This window comes from Saccharomyces mikatae (genome assembly GCF_947241705.1).
Source record: "Saccharomyces mikatae IFO 1815 strain IFO1815 genome assembly, chromosome: 15".
NCBI lineage: Eukaryota > Fungi > Ascomycota > Saccharomycetes > Saccharomycetales > Saccharomycetaceae > Saccharomyces > Saccharomyces mikatae.
In genome coordinates, this window is record NC_079270.1 from 491070 (window position 1) to 501653 (window position 10584).

The following is a 10584-nucleotide window of genomic DNA, read 5'->3' on the forward strand; positions in this document are numbered from 1 at the left end:
ATCGAACTTTTCAAAATATACTAGCTATTCTTCTTTACCTTAGCTATTATCCTTCAATTACTTCACCTGTTCCTATACAAAAAAAAAAGTTGAGTCAATGTTATGCAGGTCAAATACTAGCTAGTGAGTGCAGCTTGGAAGTACACAATGCAATCAGTCAATGCTTCTAACACCCGATTATTCCTCGCAATTGCAGCAGTATCCCTTTCCTGTCCCTTTGTATTTTGAGGGGCCTTTTGTTATTTTTTCACATAGCAGTCCCGTCGCATATATTTATGTCACTTTTAACGTACCACATTCCTAATTAAGTCTGCTATTTCAGGATGATAATAATAAAGTTGGCATATAATTAGAGCAATTATAGTAGTGCCAAAGACGAAATTCTGTGTTCTTGCATGACTTCCACCAAGCCAGTATAACTCATTGATAGTTAGAATCTTGTTGTCAAACTATTATCCCTTACGGAATATAGAAGATGACGTATATTATGCGAGCGTGAGATGCGAGAATTGGATAATGAATGACAATGTATGAAAAAGAGAATAAATAATGTTGGAATAAAAACCCAACTGTCATTTATCAGCTAGTAGTCATACTACTAGTACATTATCATATACGGTGTTAGAAGATGACATAAGTTATGAGAAACGGTCATCGAAATAAGTGGAAGCTGAAATGCAAGGATTGATAATGTAATAGGATAATGACTGACAAATATAAAATGACAATAAAAGCATATACAGAATTATGTAGAATTACGAGTTCCATTTATTGGATTCCTATATCCTCGAGGAGAACTTCTAGTATATCTACATACCTAATATTATTGCCTTTATCAACAATGGAATCCCAACAATCATCTCAAAATTCGCCCATCTCTCAATTATTGCCTTTACCAACAATAGAATTAGAATCTTGATAATTATACAAAAGTTTCCATATGCCTTGCACTTTTTGTTATTCTTAACTATTATAACTTACAAAAACTACTAATTATCCACTGCGATTGCTGATATCACATCTGCATTCTCTTTAGTGTATGTAAGTTTTTTCAGGAGGGAAAAAACATAAAAAGTAGACTCCATGGCCAAGTTGGTTAAGGCGTGCGACTGTTAATCGCAAGATCGTGAGTTCAACCCTCACTGGGGTCGTTTATTTTTATACTGTTTCTTTACATATTTTTGACGGAGTTTTCTCCCTAGTACATAAAAAGGTACTATAAAGATGATCAACCAGCTTTCGAGGTTTACCTAATATTCAACGGGATTGCTATTCTGTGACTTCTGGGATTGAATACAAAGTCGTTATCGAGGTAAGATCAGTAGATCAAGGATCGCTATGGTACCGTCCTACGATGGTTTGAATCTGCCAGTTATCAATGAACAATGTATGCCTGAAAATAATGGATCTCTTGGGTTTGAAGCCCCCACTCCAAGACAGGTTCTGAGGATTACACTGAATTTGAAGTATTTAATCGATAAGGTTATACCTATTGTTTATGATCCTACTGATATCGTATGTGACCATTCTGAAGTTTTATCTCCAAAAGTTATGAAGTTGGCTTACGAGGCATGTGGTGGGAACCCTAAAAACAAAATCAACAAAAGAAAATATCAGTCGGTTATCATATTCTCGTTACTTAAAGTTTGTGAGTGGTATTCTATATTGGCTACTATGGAAGTGCATAATGCCAAGCTTTACGAAACTAGAAATTTAGCTTCACAGCAGTTATGTAAATTGTTAATTGAAAAAGAAGAAACAAGAGATCTGCAGTTTCTTTTTATGCAATTACTGCTGCGTCGTTATGTGATCAACGAGAACGACGAAGATCAAGACCCATTGAATGCTTTGGAGCTTGCCACAGATATGCACTGTACTACAGTGATAGGGTCGAGCGGATTTCAACGTTGTTTAAAGTGGATATGGAGAGGTTGGATAGTTCAAAATGGTCTAGATCCCACAACTTTTGTCAAGGACGATTCACTGGCGGAAGTTTCCATGATTTCGCACTTTAACCCAGTAAGACTAAAGGCACCGGTATACCAGAATTATCTACAGATGACCTTTTCATTTTTGTTTCTGGGACTTTATACTTTGGTGGTTAATGGAAAGGACTCTGAAAAAGTTCAATCCTTTGATTTGTGGGAAAGTGTATTTTATATATTCAATACTGGTTTCATCTTGGACGAACTCACTAAACTTTATTATATCGGTTATGCACACCTATCGTTTTGGAATTTATTTAACGATACCACATATTTGATAATCACTTTGGCTATGGGGTTCCGTGCAATGAGTGTGACTCCTCTCAATGCGAAATACTCTTCGGAAGATTGGGATAAAATATCATATAGGGTTTTATCGTGTGCAGCACCTTTTGTGTGGTCAAGACTTCTATTGTACCTTGAATCACAAAGATTTATTGGTATAATGCTGGTTATATTAAAACATATGATGAAAGAATCCATTGTCTTTTTCTTCCTTTTATTCTTAATAATGATTGGATTCACTCAAGGCTTTTTAGGTTTGGATTCAGCAGATGGTAAAAGAGATATCACGGGTCCCATCTTGGGTAACTTAACAATCACTGTTTTGGGACTTGGAAGTTTTGACGTTTTTGAAGAATTCGCTCCACCCTATGCGGCAATATTGTATTATGGATACTATTTTATCGTTTCTGTTATCCTTTTAAATATCTTGATTGCGCTGTATTCAACTGCTTATCAGAAGGTCATTGACAACGCAGATGACGAGTACATGGCTTTGATGTCACAAAAGACGTTAAGGTACATTAGAGCGCCTGATGAAGATGTCTATGTTTCTCCATTGAACTTAATTGAACTGCTTGTGACTCCTATTTTACGTGTTCTTCCACCAAAGCGTGCTAAAGACCTGAGCTATGTTGTTATGACAATAGTATATAGCCCATTCTTGTTGCTCATTTCTGTTAAAGAAACACGTGAAGCTAGAAGAATAAAATACAACAGGATGAAAAGATTGAATGATGATGCAAACGAATACGATACCCCGTGGGATTTAACAGATGGTTACTTGGATGATGATAGTGGTTTATTCTCTGACAGCCAAAATTCAGGCATGAGAGCTACCCAGTTGAAAAATTCACGTTCGTTAAAATTGCAAAGAACGGCTGAACAAGAGGATGTACATTTCCATGTCCCCAAGATATGGTACCAAAAAGTCAAAAAATGCAGTCCCTCTTTCGAGCAGTATGATGATGACGATACTGAAGATGAGGTTGATGATAAAGATGATGTCAAAAAGCTCGCTGAAAAAGTGGAAAGTTTAACAGCCGTAATAACCGACCTGGTCGAAAAACTGGATTTAAAGGATAAAAAAGAATGAGAGATATATTATCATGCACTGCTCACATTACTTTTCGGAAATTTACATTGCTCGTCATTACAGCTGTATAAATTAATAATTTGTTTTATTTTATAATTATTTAACCTTTTTTATATTCCATATAACTATCTTTTACTTCCTAGAAGAAAAAACTCTCCAAAAATGAAAACAAAAGGAAGAAAAAGAAAATAATGAATACGGTAAAAAACGAAAACTCCCTATCTTTTTTTACATGTGATGAACTATAACTATCATCTTTCCCGTTTTGAAGTTCTATTTATCTCAGTTTGCCCAACTTTTATATATATAAATATATATAAATATATAAATTCATTCTTCATCTTCTCTAACAGCTACAAGCATTGTTTGTGCTAGATCCATTATTGGCAGCATTCAAATCTACCCTTTTACTGTTAGACTCGCGTTCATTATTAGCGTTATTTTGTTCTTCCTCTTTTTTCAGTGGTACTTTCTCACCAATACCTAAAAATACATCATTAACATTTTCTCCTGTCTTAGCACTTGTTTCAAAAAACAACAAGCCCTTTTCTTCGGCCAGCTTTTCACCTTCCTCCCTTGCAACCTTTCTTTCTCCACCTTCTTGTAGCATATCGATCTTATTACCGACTAATGCAATAATGATGTCCTTTGATGCTTGTTCATGCAGTTCCTTAACCCAGTGGCGTGCTTTAATAAAAGATTGTGGTTTTGTCACATCGTATACTACAAGTGCAGCCTGTGCGTTTCTATAGTACATGGGTGCCAACGATGCAAATCTCTCTTGTCCAGCAGTATCCCATATTTCAAACTTAACAGTATGTTCATTTATCGTAACTCTCTGAGTAAGGAATGCTGCACCGATAGTGGGTTCCTTATTTTCGGCGAAATCATTGGATACAAACCTTAGGACTATTGACGATTTCCCAACTGCTGCTTCACCCAACAGTACCAACTTTATGGAAGTTACCGATGTATTCATTTTTAGTGTGAGTTATGGCTTAATAGAATCTCAAAGACCTTAGTTTTTTATTACCTATTTTTGCTGCTTTTATAAGGTTTACGAAGATAAGCAGCTCGTATTTTCACTTCACCTTTCATTCTTTTGTCTTTCCGGGGATATTGCTTTAGCAAAAGCCTCATAATGCAAACCAAAAAATAAAATAAAAGACCGTATGTGATGACAAGAAACTAGATAATCGACAGACTAATATCTATAAAAGAAAACCTCTGGTATGTACCTATGCTAGTGTACTTTTAGATCATCATAATCTAGGCTTTGGCTTTGTTGTTGCCTCCGGGTTCATCACTATGGAAGTAGCATTAGAAATGTTTGAGGGTTTTCCAGAATCACCGAAGAAGGCTACTGTCACTGTCAAGTCATCTCTATATCTTCTACTCATTGGCGATGGTATACTAACCAATGCAGAAACATATTCTTTTCGCCCACCAGCACTTAATGCATTCCTAATTAAATGAGTGGCTACATTTTTGTCTTCAATAAGATATTCTGAGTTTGAAGCAGATGATGAGCTGGATTTATTATCCTTATACCTGAATGCTGGTCTTTGCGCTTCCTTGTCGTCCGACACATCGATTACTTTAGGTAATTTTCCTGGTTCCGCTTTGAGAGGCATTATACTCATGTTTTTATCCATCCATCTAATCACCAGCGAGGCGATTTCTTCATTAGTTAGTAGTTCAAATAAACCATCCGATCCCATCACCATAAATTTAGTGTTTTCACCAATTTTAGCAGAAGAAATTACTGGTTCAGCGGTCACGTAAGGAGGTGTCTTGAAATCCCTTGGTTCCCTTCTAAAATAAAGCTTGGCGACGTCGGGTAAATTTGACAATGGTTTTCCATCAACTTCCTTGATCTTGTAGCGGTAATCTCCAAATGCCCTGGATGGCTGTAATGAACCTAATATTCTTCCATTTCTTATAACGTTAGGTTCTCCCGGGTGTTCCTTCCTAATTCTCTGCACTTCATCCAAGTTATCGCCTGTCTGATCGGTAGATAATGACTTTACTGTCCAATTACCCTTATTGTCCAAACCACAAATTAAAGCCCTTGAGTCCCCAGTGACGGCAACCTTCAAAATCGAGTTAGTAGAGTTGTATAGACTCAATAGTGCACACGATCCTGAGATCGCAGGTAAAGTATTCGCAATATTAGCATTGCTTGGATCTTGAAACAGCTTTCTAAACGATTCCATTACAATGTCATTATCTAGTTTCAAAAACCCTTTGGAAATTGCAGAGTCAATTAATTTGTTAGGATCGGACTGAAAAACTGTTTTATTTTGGTCATAAACCTGACCCAATTGATAAGCTACGTAACGAACCAAATCTTTAGATAATTTCTCCGAAGTGAAAGGACCACCATGGCCATCGAAAATTCCAAAAAAATATAAATCTTTCTCTATGGACTTACTATCCTCACACTCTATTGGAATAGTGATAATTTGCTCTACGTGATCATCTTCTATTGGATGGTTGGAAGGCAACTGGGCCACATCATACCTGAATATCCCTGTACCACGGTTAACAAAATGGCTTTCCTCTCTGTCATGCAGCTTTGCCTCTATTTTAGCATCGTTCAAAATGGGCACTGATTGATCATTCTGAGCTTGTTGGTTATTTTGCGTTTTTGTTTCCTTTGAATTAGGTGACGGCATGTTGATATTGTTACTGCTATTTGTAGAGTAGTCCTTTATTCCATTAATTGTGTCAAGAGAGAGGATCTTTTTTGGGGAATAGTAAGAATAGGTCAAAAGTAGGGATCCGCTCAATAGAGCAATGTTTAAAGCCTTGGAATGGGATGCTATAAATAACTTTGTCCTTGAATAATATGTGCTGTTTGCGTGTGATGTTGTATAAGCACGTTGGAGAAGTTTCTGTGTATATTCCTTACCAGATTGACATTTGGATAAAGCCTTTACTGTTTTCCTTATAGCCACGGTTCTTGTTAAGGGAGACATGAAGAGGTAAAAAAACAAGAAGCTCTTCTTCTGTTGAAAATTTGATCAGAGCCCAAAATTAATTAAAAGGAGCAATGTAGAATTCTTTTCTTAATAGTACTCACTCTCCAATCTTTCCTTTTTCTTTCTCGGATATCTCTTGTGTAGCAAGAGATGATTTATGTTTTTCTACATACAAAGGGCCGGTAACAACACAATACTAACAAACGTGAGAGAAAAAAAAGAATGAAGTGGATTGTCATCACTTGTAATCAATAATATCACTACAAGAGAGATAAAAGAATTTCGCCAATGCCGCCTTCCAAACTCAGAATAGTACGAGGTTACAAGCATACTGAGCTCTTCCTCAATAATTGACATGTCGAAAAGAACAACATTCTCACAAGTCGTCGGACATGACGTAGTGCAATGATAAAGGAAAAGAAAAATTTTTGTTCCTCAGCGATGAGTTAGTAAAAATCAAGAATATATCTTTTCTACCCATATGCTCAACTGCTACAATACAACGGGGAGAAGGCCACTCTTTTTTATTAATTTTCTGGGCTCTGTACATATACAACAGCAGAAAAGTTAAACTTCGAGGATGCCACCAAAGAAAGGAAAGCAGCCACAAGTGGCTGGTAAGAAGAAAGATAATGTCGACAAGACGTTTGGTATGAAGAACAAGAACCGTTCTACCAAGGTTCAAAGGTACATCAAGCAAGTACAATCCCAATCGGACCCCAAGAAAGAAGAGATGAAGTTAAAAAAACTAGAGGAGAAAAAACGCAGAGAGGCCGAAGAGGCTGAACGAAGAGCTCTGTTCAACCCTGTGGCAGACCAAAGGGTCCGTGCAGGTGTGGACCCCAAGTCCATGGTTTGTGCCCTGTTCAAGCTGGGAAATTGTAACAAGGGTGCCAAATGTAAATTTTCACACGATTTGAACGTCGGTAGAAGAATGGAGAAGAAGGATCTATATCAAGACACAAGAAGTGAAAAGGAAAAGGACACAATGGATAACTGGGATGAAGAAAAGTTGAGAAGGGTTATTTTGTCCAAGCACGGTAACCCAAAGACCACAACTGATAAGGTATGTAAATACTTTACCGAGGCAGTGGAAAACGGTAAATACGGTTGGTTCTGGATCTGCCCTAATGGAGGTGACAAATGTATGTACAGGCACTCGCTACCAGAGGGTTTCGTACTGAAAACAAATGAACAAAAGAGGCTCGAGAGGGAGTCGCTGGAGAAGCAACCTAAGATCACACTAGAAGAGTTTATTGAAACAGAAAGGGGCAAGCTAGACAAGACCAAGCTAACACCAATAACAATTGCCAACTTTGCCCAGTGGAAGAAGGACCACGTCATCGCAAAGATAAATGCAGAAAAGAAATTGACTAGTAAAAGAAAACCCACAGGTAGAGAAATTATTCTAAAGATGAGCGCCGAGAACAAGTCATTCGAAACGGACTACACCGACATGGCAGGCGACGTCACTCAGGGATCCGCGTGGGATCTCTCTGAATTTACGGATGCCTTGAAAAAGGCTGACCACCAAGATGACGGCGGGATCAAAGACTACGGTGACGGTAGCAACCCCACCTTCGATATTAGGAAAGCAAACTCTGCCACGCTCGCATAGTTTTAAGATACATAAAAACTAAACTGTATATATGCCACCATATATATAACATACGCACACACTAACCTGGAACATGTCACGTCATGTACATGATTATGCACCCGATCACGCAGCACGAACGCGGCCCATGCTTATCTGCCGTTTTTTTCCGCCCCTTTTATAATCCCACGTTTCCCCTCCCCCACGCCCCCACGCTATTGAGGTTTTTTTTCCACCTCGGATCCGCCCAACAGTATCTGCGACGAAGAAAATGCTCGAGTTGTTCTCAGTTCTACAAGTGCTGCTAGATGAGCTTTATTTCGCTGCATCTCTTTCCAGCCTCGGGATGAGGCTATATACTTTTGAGGCCTGAGATGTATGTTTGACGCATCCCTTCCTCGTACGCTGGTGTCTGTTACTCCTGCACTCTTGATGTAGGCTTGTATTTTTTGTTATATAATAGGCCTCTACTGGTTTATTATTTACTTGTATCGTACGGTATTCGGAACTCGTTTTCGGAAGTTTCGTTAGTTTTCTTTTTGCCGTTGAAGTTTTTTCAATCCTTATATTGTATAAGAACTGAGCACTGATAACCATTGTCAGGTGGGAGATAGAAAAGGCATATAAATACGTTTAGCATTAGAAAACCAACACAAATCAAATAATTGAAAGACGGGCAGTAATCTTAAGACAAGTGAAGAATGATACATATCACGCTAGGACAAGCCATCTGGGCCTCTGTCAGACCAATTATCAAAATCTATCTGATTATTGGTGTAGGCTTCGGTTTGTGCAAGATGAACATCTTAACAGTTCAGGCGACAAGATCCATCTCTGATATCGTTTTAACGGTTCTGCTTCCTTGTTTATCATTCAATAAAATCGTAGCAAATATAGAAGATAACGATATCAAAGATGTCGGCATTATTTGTCTTACGTCTGTTATACTATTTGCGACAGGCCTGGGGTTTGCCTTTATTGTTCGCAGTACACTACCTGTTCCTAAGAGATGGCGTGGGGGTATACTTGCAGGTGGCATGTTCCCTAATATCAGTGACTTACCGATCGCTTATTTGCAGTCCATGGACCAAGGGTTTATCTTTTCCCAAGCGGAGGGTGAAAAAGGTGTTGCCAACGTTATTATCTTTCTGGCAATGTTTTTAATATGTGTGTTTAACCTGGGGGGTTTCAGACTAATTGAAAACGACTTCCATTACAAAGGTGACGATGATGAAGAAAACACTTTGATCGATCAAGACTCAGCGCAACAACCAACACCGCCCATCGAAGATAATTCTTCCTCATCCTCCAACCAAGATATCCTTAAAGAACCTAATGAGTCAACCGTTCCAAATAGTTCACGAGGAAGCTACATTTCTGAGAAAAATAAGAAAGGAAAACCAGAAATTACTGGTCCTGAATCTACACACACTAACTCTCCGGCCATAGATGACGAAAGCTCGAATTCATCCGCGATGGTTTCTATTGATAGCATTACACATTCCCTACATACGAACCGTATGGATGCCCAATCCATAAATGGTCTCAATGACCCTACATATAGAACCATAAGCCAGCCTATTGCATACACTACGGAGTCAAGAACAGCGCATGCACACAATACCCGTAGAAATTCTATCACAGGTTCCTTACGCTCCGTAGATATGCGTGAACTACCCGCTGAAGATATGACAGATTTGATTCGCGAGTACTCTAACGTTGACCAGTACGGCAGGAGAAGGAAAAGCTCTGTCAGTTCCCAAAGGCCGCCCTCTGTCTTACAGGCAGACGGTGCGCTTTCTCCCAATTTAACTAGGACTTCCACCTTACAAAGAGTCAAAACTTCTGATCTAACAAGGATTATTACCTCAGATGCCACCGTCAGTAAGAAAGATATCGAAACTTCAGGTTCATCTTTACCAAAATGGCTACAAAAGTTTCCCTTGACTAAATTTTTTGTTTTTTTTCTAAAAAATTGTTTGAGACCTTGTTCTATGGCTGTTATTCTGGCTTTAATTATTGCTTTCATTCCCTGGGTAAAAGCTTTGTTTGTTACCTCAAGTCATACCCCAAAGATCAAACAAGCCCCGGATAATGCCCCTGCTTTGACATTTATTATGGATTTTACTGCTTATGTCGGCGCAGCCTCAGTGCCATTTGGTTTAATCTTGTTAGGTGCCACTCTCGGTAGATTAAAAATTGGGAAATTATATCCTGGTTTCTGGAAATCTGCAGTGTTATTAGTCTTTCTTAGACAATGTATCATGCCCATCTTTGGTGTTCTGTGGTGTGATCGTCTAGTGAAAACAGGATGGCTGAACTGGGAAGACGACAAGATGTTACTGTTTGTCACCGCCATTACCTGGAATCTGCCAACAATGACCACCTTAATTTATTTCACTGCAAGTTTTACTCCCGAAGATGAAACTGAACCCGTTCAGATGGAATGTACCTCTTTCTTTTTGATGCTTCAGTATCCTTTAATGGTCGTTAGTTTACCATTTTTAGTTTCTTATTTCATAAAGGTTCAAATGAAGTTATAAATTCCGTCAAGGGACCAAAATGATCTACTCATGCATTCACATTCTCATAATTTTATTTCATCATATAACTGAATCTAGGTGCAATTTTACTGTTTAT

At 38.3% G+C, this 10584-nt stretch overlaps 5 protein-coding genes and 1 non-coding gene across 6 annotated transcripts; 4 read left to right on the forward strand and 2 right to left on the reverse strand.

Moving 5' to 3' along the window:
• The first annotated feature begins 1077 nt into the window (after positions 1 to 1077).
• Positions 1078 to 1151, forward strand: Smki_15.trna13N. Its single transcript has one exon. It is a non-coding gene; the product is annotated as a tRNA-Asn (tRNA).
• A 187-nt stretch (positions 1152 to 1338) lies between these two features.
• YVC1 (Yvc1p) lies at positions 1339 to 3363 on the forward strand (the record flags this gene model as incomplete). Its single annotated transcript, XM_056225724.1, has 1 exon — positions 1339 to 3363. The coding sequence occupies one exon, from the start codon at positions 1339 to 1341 to the stop codon at positions 3361 to 3363; it is 2025 nt and encodes a 674-aa protein (XP_056079514.1).
• A 346-nt stretch (positions 3364 to 3709) lies between these two features.
• On the reverse strand, positions 3710 to 4342 carry VPS21 (Rab family GTPase VPS21; the record flags this gene model as incomplete). Its single annotated transcript, XM_056225725.1, has 1 exon — positions 3710 to 4342. The coding sequence occupies one exon, from the start codon at positions 4340 to 4342 to the stop codon at positions 3710 to 3712; it is 633 nt and encodes a 210-aa protein (XP_056079515.1).
• Positions 4343 to 4625: 283 nt separating this feature from the next.
• PTC5 (type 2C protein phosphatase PTC5) lies at positions 4626 to 6344 on the reverse strand (the record flags this gene model as incomplete). The annotated part of the gene is made up of 1 exon (XM_056225726.1): positions 4626 to 6344. The coding sequence occupies one exon, from the start codon at positions 6342 to 6344 to the stop codon at positions 4626 to 4628; it is 1719 nt and encodes a 572-aa protein (XP_056079516.1).
• Positions 6345 to 6927: 583 nt separating this feature from the next.
• On the forward strand, positions 6928 to 7965 carry TMA46 (translation machinery-associated protein TMA46; the record flags this gene model as incomplete). The annotated part of the gene is made up of 1 exon (XM_056225727.1): positions 6928 to 7965. One exon carries the CDS (start codon positions 6928 to 6930, stop codon positions 7963 to 7965), a length of 1038 nt encoding a protein of 345 aa, XP_056079517.1.
• Positions 7966 to 8645: 680 nt separating this feature from the next.
• ECM3 (putative ATPase ECM3) lies at positions 8646 to 10487 on the forward strand (the record flags this gene model as incomplete). Its single annotated transcript, XM_056225728.1, has 1 exon — positions 8646 to 10487. The coding sequence occupies one exon, from the start codon at positions 8646 to 8648 to the stop codon at positions 10485 to 10487; it is 1842 nt and encodes a 613-aa protein (XP_056079518.1).
• Positions 10488 to 10584: the final 97 nt, after the last annotated feature.